Raw genomic sequence first — 12202 nt, forward strand, 5'->3', positions numbered from 1 at the left:
GAGGATAAAAGGATCACTGGAGCATTCTGGCTGTCAGTCTAGCATCTGCTTTAGTGAGAATGCCAGTCTCTCCAGGGAATAAGCAGAGAGATATAGCAAAACATGTCCTCCTCTGGTCTCTGGGAGTGTGTGCAGGCACGCAAACACACACACATACAGAGCTATACACGTGGTCCAAACACACACACACACAGAGCCATACACGTGGTCCAAACACACACACACACACACACACACAGAGCCATACACGTGGTCCAAACACACATACACACACACAGAGCCATACACGTGGTCCAAACACACACACACACACACACACAGCCATACACGTGGTCCAAACACACACACACACACACACACACAAAGCCATACACGTGGTCCAATAAATTCTTTATTTACCAATAGACACTGATATGAACACTGAAATATGAAGTGGAAGTTTGTGAAGGATGTGGATGGCAAAGGTCACTAGATGGGTCCCCCCCCCACCCCATACTTAAGAAACAGATGATTTTAAAAGAGGCAATAAAACTCAGGTCCTACCCTCCTTTCTGTTCTACTGTCAGCACCTAGCTTTATTAGTCTCTAACTCTCAATCCTCCTGCCTCAGCATCCCAAAGAATAATGGGTTTATAGGCAAGTGACATCACTCTCAGCTAGTTTATTTGTCCATTTTCAATACCAGGTACCCCCATGCCAATAGTACCATCCCTCCCCACTTTCAAGTTCCTTCAACCCTGTTTCCCACCCCCCACCCCGTCTTTTGCATCAGTGAGCCCAAAGCTTTAAAAGAGCTGAACCATCCTTCCTAAATAAATATCCCCAGTTCCCAAATGAAAAAATAAATATTATGAAACCCATCTACCTCCCACCCCATTAATTGGAAACTCCTGGATTTGGGGCCCCAGCCATTCACCCACAAAGTCCCTTTCTGCCCTCTCTGTAGCCCCCTTCCACTCCTCCTCATGCCTGGCTGAGGGAGGTGGAAGGAAAAGAGCCACTAAGCCTTTTGATGCTAGGGCGCCCCTCCCTCGTTATCGAAGTACAAGCAGGGTCAGGGCTGAGGGAAGGAGGAGGAGGACAAGTGGGGTATGGAGGACAAGAGATGACCCCAGATTCCTGCTTCGGCCCTGGTTGTATCTGGCACTGCCACTTCCTCCTCTCACTCCAAGACCGTCCCTTCGAGGAGGACGAGGTGGCCTTGGAGGCCTGGCTGGGGGAACCACAGGTACTGCCCCAGCTTTCCAGTCGTCTGCATACTGCTGTCCTCCTCCAGAGCCACTGGCATCTTCATCTGTGTAGATGGAGAGGATCAGAGGTAGATGGTAGAGAGGCAGAGCAAGAGGTCCAAATGGAAACTGAGATAAACCGTAAGCACGTTTTCATACATATGTGCGTGAAAATGTCAAAAGTATAATTAATATACAAAAGGGAGATTCAGAGAGGCAAGTGACAGGAATACCAGGGAGGAAACGCATAATCACACACCAGAAAGGACATGGGAGAAGGCAAGGAGACTGGAAAAGACAGAGCAGAGGAAAAAAAAAGAGTCGATGGGGACAGGCAAGCAGGCAAGAAGCCAGAAAACCAAGGTAGAGAAAGGGGAATGGGGAGGGAGGAGGAGTTGGGAGCCAACCTAAAAAAAGTTGGATGTGCTTGGTTCTCTTTTTGGCTAATTTCGCGGGTGGCGGTGGGGTGGAGGTGGGGCAGCCCAGTGACAGCACAGCTAGCTTCCCTGCCCCCAGTTCTTTACAATAAGTTTCCTCAGTGTTCTCTGTAGGAATGTTTGTGTCTCCCATCACAGTCAAGGATGGAGACCTTTGAGACAGGCACTTAAGGCTTAAGTGAATAGAAAAGAATAGAGCTAATTAATGTGGGGCAGGGATGAGGGGTGGAAGGGTGGCTAGTGGGGCAATGTGTGGGCCTCGAAGGGGGATGGGCAGGAGTGGAAGCACAGCTGGGGTGGTGTCAAGGAGCAATGGGAAGTTCCAAGAGCAAGATGAGACTTGAGAGGCAGCGGGCTGGCCTCCAGAGCTGGCTCACAGCAGGCGAAGATGGAGATTAGTGGGCGGGACTTGGGAAGCAATGGACCAGGGCCTGGGTCAAGGGGCCTTGCAGAGTGGGTTTCTGAGCCTCACCCGCATCATGCATGTCAAGGTCCTGACCCAGCGCAGCCGCCTTCATTCGAGCAGTAGCTGCTCGGAGATGTAGCCTCCGCCTCCGCGTCGGGACATCGGGACTCGAAGTATCCAACTCCGGGTTGTGGATCTGCTCATTCAAGGAGCCCACGACCACAGGCGACATATACCTGAGAGCACAGCACCCCGAGAGCTCCGGCTGCAGCCTTCCCTCCTTCCAAACTCCCATAGCCGCCTGAGCCCGAGACTCGACTCACCGGCCTCTCCCAACTCCAGTCCAGCAGGGTGCCGTCTCCTGTGAGAGATCTGCCGCCATCCGGGAGTCCCCACATATGGTTACAGGCAGTCCAGCCCAGAAGCCCCGTACTCGGCTAAGTCTCTCCCGGAGCTCCCAAACCTGCCCGACAGAAAACAATGCTGCAGCACTTGTGAGCAGCTGCCTTGCCACACCCACCAGCCCCGGTGGCTCCGCTACCAACCAGGCGGTGCAGATTAGTGCCTGCCGCTGTTGTGGGCCGTTCTTCCTCCGCTGAAGCCCTCCACGACCGGCTAGCCTCTTCTCGGGGTGCTGGTGCTCGCCGGCTGCGGGACTGCACGGGATGGGGGGTCCCACATTCCTGAAACACCTATCATACAGGGAAAGACCTCAACAGCCACTCTGAAGCAAATCAGGGTGTCCTGCCTCGGAGACTACAGTCCTCTCGATGCCTTATTGTTTCTGACACCCACACCTTCCCTCCATCCTCCCCTCTATACCTTCGCTGACACCTTTACACTGTTTTCCTGTAAGTGCATTAAACCTTCTGAGATCTTCACCCCAATGGACTCAGCAGCCAGTTCAAAGGAAAAGGGTCCTTGGAGTTTCTCAGCCAGCAGCAGGAGACCATCTTGAGGGAAGAGGAGAAAGGGGACAGGGGACAGCTCTGATTTAATATGTTCCCACACATCTCACTGGGGCCTTAAAGGAAAGAGCACTTTGTTTGCTTGTAGGTGGGCTGTGTGACTGCATGAGACCATCCTTGCCCCCCTCCCTCCGTTCTTCCCCCAGTTTGGTTTTAGGCCACCCTCTCCTTACTCAAATGGCCCCCAACCTTACTCAGGACTCTCCTCCATCTAGGGCTTCTTGAGGCCCCTCACCCAGATATCCGCCCCATTCAGGCTCCAGTCCCCTACTGCTGAGGCAGCCATGGGCTACATTGAGGCAGAAGCCCCGGCAGGGCATAAGTGAAGGGACTCCCCGACAAAGAGGGCAGCCAATCAGACGCATCAGGGCCTGTCTGCAGCCTTCCAACACTGGTACCTGTGGGTAGAAAATGGGTCTGGGCATCCATGAACATGCAGACTATTCTTAGCAAAGCTGGTGCTGGGCATAGAGAGGTCAAAGATCCGGCCTGACCCACCTCCCCAGGCTATCTGTTGGAAGCTGGATGTGAACAATTGTGGCTGGTGACCCCATGTGGCACCTGGTGATACCACAGGACTGCTGTGGGGACTGAGAAGGGGGGTACCTAGAGAAAAGGTTGCTGATTCTGGTTCCTAAGAGGGGTTTGACTAGGGTGACACTGAGGAGGAGGTGGTAAGGAAAGATTCAGGGCCAAGAGTGAGCTCAGGCTGAGGAGAGAGGAAGGAGGCAGGAGGCAAGGCTGGGGACAGGACCAGTGATGGAGATCTTCAGCAGCAGGGAGGAAGGAGGGGACACTGAGGGGTTCACTCCAATCTCAAACTGTTATAGAAAGATCAGCAGAAGGCATGTGGGTCACCAGAGGGAAGACCAGAAGTCCCAGGAGATCATGTCAGACACCCTGGGGAGGCCTGACTCTGGCCTTCCTTCCTGATGTCCTCTGGAACACCAGAGCCCAGGAACAGATAAGGGACAGTTCTAGGCCTCTCCTGCCAGCTGGTGCCTGTCTTCTTCACTCCCTGGGCTCGGTGCATATTCAGGGCCCCTCTAACCTTAAGTGCTTCGCTGACCACATTTCTTCCAGTCTCCAGACCCTGGACCAAGGCCCGGGCTGCCACCAGTGCCCTGGTTATCTGGAGGAAAAGAAGATGAGAACAAACAAACAAACAAACAAACCCACAAAAATTATCAGTTAGTCAAAACTGGAGTAAGAGACAGAAGGAGGTTGAGTTTGTGGGATTAACTTGGGGTGGGTACACTGTTGGGTGATACAGAGGGGGGAATTCAATAGGCCCAAAGGAATTATGGTCTAGAAGGGCTGGGTGTTTGGAAAGAGCTAGTAGGGTAGAATACGTATCAGAACACTGAACCTAAAGCTAAAAGACTGCGGGCGTGAGCTCCTGCATCACTGCTTATTGGCTTTGAGACTTGCTTGGGAGCCCCATTTTTATCCTCTGTAAAATAAGGATGCTCTCATTTACCTCAAACAATTATGGTGATAATTCAATGTGATACTGTAAGTGAAAATGATTCCCAACTTTGGTGGCCGTTCTTATTTAGTTGACCCATGGGAAGTCACCATGTTAGAATTAGAGATGTACCCCTTGGTCAAGGCGTCAGGCATAGGTGACCAGGGCTTGAGATGGGGATCACCAAGTCAGAGAAGGCCAAGATGCAGGCCATGAGGTCAGAGGTGACATGGGAACAAAAGGGGGTGATTGTCTTGGAGGTGACAGTTCATAAATTAGAGGTCACTAAGGGTTGGAGGTTGCTGAAGTTCAGGTTGTGGAACCTTCTCACCTGTAGGCGGAGGCGGCGGGGTGAGTCTCCGAAGGGCTGCAGAGAGCCATCAGCAGTTGAAGTAAGCCGAGTGAGACAGAGCAGGAAGTCAGGAGGGAAACTGTATTGTGGGTGCAGCAAAGGGAAGGCTCTCTCCAGGAGCTGTGCCCAGAAATCCGCCAAGGTGTCATCTAACCCCTCGCCGGACTTCTCATAGTAGTCCCGCAGGCCGGAAAACAGGCTATTGAAGATGACGGCGTGCTGGGAATACAGGCGACCATAGGAATGCGAGAAGAGCTGAGCCAAAGAATGCTGGGATATAGACAGCATCTCCCGAAAAAACTCTAACAAAGGTGGAGGGATGAGAAGAGGGACAGAGACAGGGAGAGCAGGGAAAGGGCAGAGGCAGGAAGGGATGAGGAAAAGAAGAGGCAGAAGAATTAGAAGCGGAGTGAGCTGGCAGACCAGGGACAAGGCAGGGCAGGGTCCTGTAGAGAGTGTGGAGTGCGGATGGGAAATAAGCAGGGAGTTCTGGGGTGGGTGGTGGTGGCCTACCTATGACTGTAGGAGGTGGGAATAGGAAACGGGGTGCATAAACACAAAGAGGTGTGAAGCACATCTGGGGACCAACCCCCCAAAGGTCCTCACCATTAAACTTTCTATGCCGGGCAGCCAGTGTGTGAATCAGGAAAGAGCCACTGTCCTCTACCAGGCCACGGAATGTGACTTCAGCATCCCTGATCAACTTCTGCTCTGTCTCACTGGAACAGCAGGTGTACTCCTGAGGACAGACTTGAAGGTGCTCACCTGCGCAGAGGAGACACGGAGGAGGACTGGATGGCAAGAAGGGATATTAGGAATTTCCTTTCATCCCTCGCCTATCTCTGGGGGCTGATTTTGTCTTCCACCTGCCCGGTTGCTTTTTTCTTTGTTTGCCCCTTCAGCCCTACCTGATCCCTCTTTTATTGTCCCTCACCCATCTCAGCTTCACTCCTATTTGTAATGGGATCATCTATTGAACAGCTGCTTTGAGGGCCATATTAGTGACCAGAGGGTCTTCAGGTAACCCTCCCCGACACCGCACACCCCACTCCTCCAGGGACTTATGGGACATCTATGGAATGAAGAACGGGATTTGTAGGGGTGGGGCTACTTGGTAAGCAAGAAAGTATTGTCATAAAAGAAGCTCACAGGAATTGCAAGGCGATTTCTGGCTGTTAGAAAGACACTAAGTAACGGGTGTGCTAATTACAGAGAAGGGAATTCCTTGGGTGGGGACTGAATGAGAGTTATTATATGAGCAGCAGGTTTATTGTGATCCCGGGAAGGAAGTTACTGGAGAAGAAAGATGCTCAACAGATGAAACAATCATCGTAATGGTCACTGAAAGGAAAGAGTTATTGTGAGATGGGGAGGACCCGTCCCCGCCCCTTCCCACCCCGACTCTTTCCTCTTTCTTCTCACCTGAGATGAGGGAGGGAGGGATTAGGTTTAAGCTATATCCCCGGGCCCCCAGCACCTGCCGAGTCTCTGCACAACTCCGGACGACCTTTGCCTCACTCCCATGTCCCGGCCCTAGACCCGGACACAGATGGAGCAGCAAAAGCAGGAGAGGTCGCAGCGCGGACATAGCTGCTCTCCTCCCTGGGACGGGGCAAAGTGGGTCCTAAGGAGGAAAGAAGAGTCCACGGAACTCTAGAACCCCGTTCTCGGCCGCGGGACGTCTCGAAGAAAAGAATAGGAGCGTGTCCCCTAAAACTGAACAACCCCAGCACCGTAGCAGGACCAGGAGGCATCTGCGGAGACAATGGGAGCCGGGGAGCGGGACAGGGGGCGGGGCCCGAAGCGGTAGCCCGCCAATGAGAAGACGAAGCCGGCCCCAGGGGCGGGGGCAGGGTAGCCGTGAAGCCAATGTGGAACGGCAGCCCGGCAGGGGCGGAACCCGGCCCGCACGGCGGAGGCTGGCGGGGTAGGGGTTGTGGTCTTGAGAAGGGGCGTGGGTATTTTGCTCGAAAGGCGGGGTTTGGGTGAAAATGAGCCTATTGCAATTGAGGAGCCGGATTGAAGGCAGCAGCAAACGCTCAGCCAATGGAAGGGGACATAGGAGTAAAGGAGGCGTGACCAGGATGGAGCGACCCCGCACGCGCTCGAGCCCACGTGACAGGACTGCACAGCCACATGCCTGGCGGCTGCTCGAAGTCGAGCGCGCCGTGAGGCAGGAACGTGGTTAGCACGAGCTCGCGCTGCGCCAAGTCTCGCGACACTTCTCAACCGCGCGAAGACCAGTTAATCTCGCGCCTGCGCACGGCTTATCCCGTGCCTTCCCGCGTTTTTTTTTTTTTTTTTCCTGAGGCTTAACCGCCCCCGCCACCAGAGGAAGAAGAGCGGCTGCGGCGGGCGTCTCGCGACAGAGGTGGGATGTCCACTGAGACCTGAAAGGACCTCTGAAGTGGTGACCTTTCTTCAGCCGTGTTCATCTAAAGGTTCAAACTGTGAGGTTGCCCCTTTGGACCCATAAATAGGCAGCATTCCAACCCGCTGTCTCCACCGAGGTCTGTAGCTCTGTTGTGTCCACCACTATGGAGGCCGGAAACCCATCTTTTTTTTTTTTTTTTTTTTGATTTTTCGAGACAGGGTTTCTCTGTGTAGCCCTGGCTGTCCTGGAACTCACTCTGTAGACCAGGCTGGCCTCGAACTCAGAAATCCGCCTGCCTCTGCCTCCCGAGTGCTGGGATTAACGCCCGGCCCGGAAACCCCATCTTCTGATTCAGAGAGATAAGTAGCCCCATAAACGGAAGACATCCTGCTCCCTCCTCCCCCACAGCCCAAATAAGCTTGGGGTCAACCTTATGTAGCTACTTTCTGGAAGTAGAGAACGCGCTTTACTCGTTGGAATCTTTGTGGCTTAACTCAAATGTCACCTCTACTTCCGGATCACGCATAGCCTCCCATTTCCTGTAGAGTCAGACAATGAGTTTCAGAAATGGAAATCGGAGGTGCTTTGCTGGTTCGGTTTTAGCAGCAGAGCCTCAGCCAGTGTACCCCTCTCTGATTCCTCTAAGAGGGATTTGTGCCAGAAGCTGCTCAGATACTGCTCTGTGTGTAAACCCTCTGGCCTTGTTTGTTTACCTATACTGAAGATTGGCCCCAGATCCTCTGGCCTTATTTATTTTAATTAATTTACCTATACTGAACATTGGACCCAGGTCCTGTGGCCTTAATTTATTTAGCCATACTGAATGTTGGGTGCTGCCCAGAGTCTTGAAACATCTACTGCTCAGCTATAACCCCCCCCCCCCCAGGCCTCTTTTTTTACTGTTTATTTTGAATAAGGTCTCACTAAGTTGCTCAGGCTACAGGCTACTCTGGAATTCCAGGCTGACTTTGAATTTGATGAACAACCTGCCTTAGCCTCCCAGGTAGCTGCAATTACAAGCCTACAGCATCACTCCTAGTTTCAGGTTTCTGTTTGCAAGCCCTTATAGCAGTAGTGACCATAATCCCTTGATGTGGTTTGGTTGACTATTCGTTTTGGTGCTCTATCCCATAGTACTAAGACCACATTCTGGGAGAGAAAGATGATGGTCTTGAGAGGGATATAGTAGTAGTAGGAACTCTTTCCTTTTTTCCTACAGCTGGTTTAACATGCCTGCTCTGTGGTCACCTTCCACCCAGCACAATGGCTCTTCCTCAGGCAGTGAGTCCTCCCAACTTAGAAAGTCTGTGAGACGTGCACAGATGGCCTTGTCTCCTTGTTCCTCCTCCATCCTACCCTGTGATGACAGAGACTCACAGGGAACTGCAGAGTGGTGAGTGCCGTTGGTGAGAGGTCTTTGAACTTGGGAGCTCCTTCTGCATCCCCAGCAGCTTTCCTCTCTGTTGTTTTCTAGCATGGTTGTAATATATGTGGGGCTATATGACAGTATCAGAAATGCTGTACTGAAAGCTGGATATAGTAGCACATAGCACATACCTGTAATTGCAGAATATGGGACGAGGAGGCTGGAGGATAAAGAGGGTTAAGGACAGCTACATAGTGAACTCAAGCTAGCCCGGTCTGCATGAGACTCTGCTCTAAAACTAAATAGAAATAAACCAGTCAAACAAAAATGGAAGGTAGAGAAGGGTAAGGGAGAAGAAAGGGAGGAAGAAATGCTATATAGTTCTAGTAGTTGAATTCTGGTCATCAGGCTTCCTTGTTGAGCCATTTCACCTTCTTTTAGTTCCTCATTTTTCATCGCTAATGCTTTGAAGTGACTTTTCTTGTCCTGTATCTCTTAAAATTTGAATGTTTTTCCTCATATAGATGTGGCACAGTTAGAGATAAATAGAAATTATAATTAACTCTTTATGTGGCAGGAATGGGATGATGCTTAAGGGAAATCATATTCTCTTTATAGGGATAGTCCCTCAACTAATGAAGACAGCGACTTTGAAGACAGCTTAAGACGAAATGTGAAGAAGAGAGCAGCAAAGCAACCACCCAAAGCTGTTCCAGTGAGTCTGCCATTTTGTTTAATTCAGAATCTACTCTGGGAATTAGCAAAGAAAAACCTGGAAGGGACTCAGGTGATGGAATGGAAAAAGAGAGAACATTAGGATAGAGGTACCAGAATTCTTTAAAAAAAAAAAGAAAAGGTTAATGATAACAAATTTCACAACATTAAAAAGAGACCAGTTACTTAAGATCTGAAACAATAATGGAAGTATTGCTGTGGAATTGATGATTTAAGGCTACGTAAAGTGATAATGATGAAATCAATTGTTACCATTATTTTTACAGCTTTTGTACAGCTAATATTTTTACATTTAATAGGCAGCAAAACATCGGAAGAAGCAGGCCCGGACAGTACCTAGTGGGAATGGCAAGGATGAATCAGTGCCGTCAACCAATTACCTTTTTGATGCTGTGAAAGCTGCTAGAAGTTGCATGCAGGTAAAGAAGTGTTTTACCTCTTCTCCTCTTCCTCTTGATATCAGTAAGAAATTTAACTATATTTTAAAAAGTATATAGTTATGTCCAGAAAAGTTTTACAAGTTTATTTATAATTATTACAAAAGTCAAACTGTTGAAACTTGTTTACTGAAATATTTTGACTTGCATTAATGCTTTATCATTTATGTTTATTAAAAATTCACATACAAATGAAAGTAGAAACCAACTACCAATAACTGATTTCTGTCCCTTAGTTTTCTACTAGTAATTCTGAGAATGAGATGTTTACCCTTATAGTGGATTTGTGTGTTTCCCATGTATAAGTCTTACTACCTGGATATTTTTAGGTAAATTGGCATAAATACCACACAGGTTGGTATCTTCAAAAATGCTCACCAGATAGGTCTTTATTGCCTCCCTCAAAGGACCAATAGCTAAGTGCAGATCTAATTTGAAGTCCTGAGCAATTTTCCACACCAGACACTTGAAGGGAGTTTTCAAACCAGAAATTCAGTGGACTTGTGGTCTACTTTCACAAGAGGGCCACAGGGTCAGAAATTCAGTGGACTTGTGGTCTACTTTCACAAGAGGGCCACAGGGTCAGAAATTCAGTGGACCTGTGGTCTACTTTCACAAGAGGGCCACAGGGTCAGGCTTAGAATGGTGAGCTTTCTTCCCCTTGCTAGAAGAGGGCACACTCTTGGTGTCTGTAGCTAGTTGTTGGGTGCTTTCCCACCGTGGTCTTTCAGCTAGTCTGCTTTATATAGGTCATTCTATTAGACCTTGCTTCTGCTTGAGCTCAGTGAGCAAAAGGCTATGCTGGATTTAGAGAGAGGCAACTGCAAACTTCATCTCTGTGTTGAGACAGGATTTCTCAATGTATTCCTGGCTGGCCTGGAACTCAGTATGTAGGTCAGGCTGGTCTTAGCTCATAGAGATCTGCCTGTCTCTGCCTCTCAACTTCTAGATAACAGGCATGTGTCACACACCAAACTCACCTGCTTCTTGATACCATCTGATTCTTTGTAGGGTGAGACAATAAAGATCAGAATCTACAAATTTAGTTTGTTGTTGGCATTTTATCTAGCATATGTGAGCCAATAAAGATAAGCCAGTGGATATGAACCCCTACAGTGACAATAAGAGGGCCCTCAGAGGAGAGTGTTCCTATTCTAAAGGTATCACAGAACAGGATCAATTCTACCTTTCGAGAAGAAACAAGAAGAGTCACTGGGTGACCCAGAAAGACCTAGATATGTCTCTTCTTAAACAGTTATATTAAGTATTTTTCTGTTGCCACATTTATTTTTAATGATTTTTATTTTATGTGCATTGGTGTTTGCCTTTGTGTACTGTATGTCTGTGAGGGGATTGGATCCCTTGGAACTGACATTGTACACAGTTGTGAACTGCCTTGTGGGTGCTGGGAATCAAACCTGGTCCTCTGGAGGAGCAGTGAGTGCTCCTAACTGCTGAGCCATCTCTCTAGCCCCCCCCCTTTTTATTATTTATGTTTTTATTGCATATCAGTTAAAAGTGTATAAAGCTTTGCAAGTCTTGTGTTACATGCCTTTGAATTCAGTACTTGGGAGGCCAAATAGTAAGTCCAGACCAGTCAGGAATACATAGTGAGACCATGTCTAAAACAAAACAAAACATAGTGAGACCATGTCTAAAACAAAACAAAACAAAACAAACAAAACAAAAGTTTATAAGCCTACATATACTTAAAAGTTGCAACAGTAGGCTGGGCATATAGCTGCTCAGATGTACAACACTTGTCTGGCATATGTTAGGCTGTTGTAGGTTCAGTCCCTGGTATTAGAAGGAAAAATCACCCAAATGGTTAACCTTCAATTCAATAAACAAGAGCTGAAGAGCATTTATCTGTCTTTACTCTATTCAGTCTTTCAGTTCCCAATGTCACCCAGAGACAGTGCTAACCTCAACTTTATGTTAATCATTTACTTGCCATTATAGCATAATCATTAATTAATGCTCTTAATCAATTTAAGCAACTCATTCTTTGGTATTCTGTAACTTAATTAATTTGATAAACTCTGAGGACCATTCATATTAATGCATAATATAGATTTTTATCCTTTTAGGTTTTTTTTAAAGTTTTCTGGCATGGAGGTTTTTTTTTAAGATTTATTTTTATGCATATGAGTACATTGTAGTTGTCTTCAGACACACCAGAAGAGTGCATCAGATTCCATTACAAGTGGTTGTGAGCTACCATGTGGTTGCTGGGACTTGAACTCACAACCTCTGAAAGTGCAGCCAGTGCTCTTAACCTCTGAGGCATCTCTCTCTAGCCCTCTGGCATGGAGTTTTATTGTTTGTATTTTTGTTTTTTGGCCTCTCAATTTATAGTTGTGTATTGAAAGAATGTGGTCTTTCAAACTTAAGCAGACCAAGCTTTCTGACCTAGTATGTAGTAATTTT

General features: G+C 48.4%; 2 protein-coding genes across 4 annotated transcripts in view; one reads left to right on the forward strand and one right to left on the reverse strand.

Annotated features, from left to right (window-relative positions):
• Positions 1-760: 760 nt before the first annotated feature.
• On the reverse strand, positions 761-6448 carry Gpc2 (glypican 2). Its single transcript, XM_021161902.2, has 10 exons — positions 6283-6448; positions 5467-5625; positions 4840-5162; positions 4092-4172; positions 3276-3438; positions 2895-3025; positions 2618-2764; positions 2396-2535; positions 2139-2308; positions 761-1294 (listed from the first exon to the last, which is right to left on the reverse strand). The coding sequence occupies exons 1-10, from the start codon at positions 6446-6448 to the stop codon at positions 1035-1037; spliced, it is 1740 nt and encodes a 579-aa protein (XP_021017561.1). The 3' UTR covers positions 761-1034.
• Positions 6449-7182: 734 nt separating this feature from the next.
• The window catches only part of Stag3 (STAG3 cohesin complex component), a 32687-nt gene continuing 27667 nt past the window's right edge, over positions 7183-12202 (forward strand). The window contains exons 1-4 of one of the 3 annotated variants that reach the window (XM_021161888.2): positions 7183-7231; positions 8454-8627; positions 9219-9315; positions 9635-9754. In XM_021161888.2, coding sequence (XP_021017547.1) covers positions 8464-8627; positions 9219-9315; positions 9635-9754 — 381 coding nt within the window. In that variant the 5' untranslated portion in view covers positions 7183-7231; positions 8454-8463. Of the gene's footprint in view, positions 7371-8453; positions 8628-9218; positions 9316-9634; positions 9755-12202 lie in introns of all 3 variants that reach the window. The other 2 variants (XM_021161887.3, XM_021161886.2) reach the window with 2 other exon arrangements.

This window comes from Mus caroli, unplaced genomic scaffold (assembly GCF_978045245.1).
Source record: "Mus caroli unplaced genomic scaffold, Mus_caroli_1 scaffold_4, whole genome shotgun sequence".
NCBI lineage: Eukaryota > Metazoa > Chordata > Mammalia > Rodentia > Muridae > Mus > Mus caroli.

What these genes read in the sequence shown, in the direction of transcription:
- Gpc2 (XM_021161902.2), bottom strand. Translation starts at nt 6,448, where the DNA reads ATGTCCGCGCTGCGACCTCTCCTGCTTTTGCTGCTCCATCTGTGTCCG. An exon ending in CCCGCCGCCTCCGCCTACAG is followed by an intron (nt 4,173 to 4,839) that starts GTGAGAAGGTTC and finishes CTTTTCCTCCAG; the next exon opens with ATAACCAGGGCACTGGTGGC. An exon ending in ACTGGAGTTGGGAGAGGCCG is followed by an intron (nt 2,309 to 2,395) that starts GTGAGTCGAGTC and finishes CTGTGCTCTCAG; the next exon opens with GTATATGTCGCCTGTGGTCG.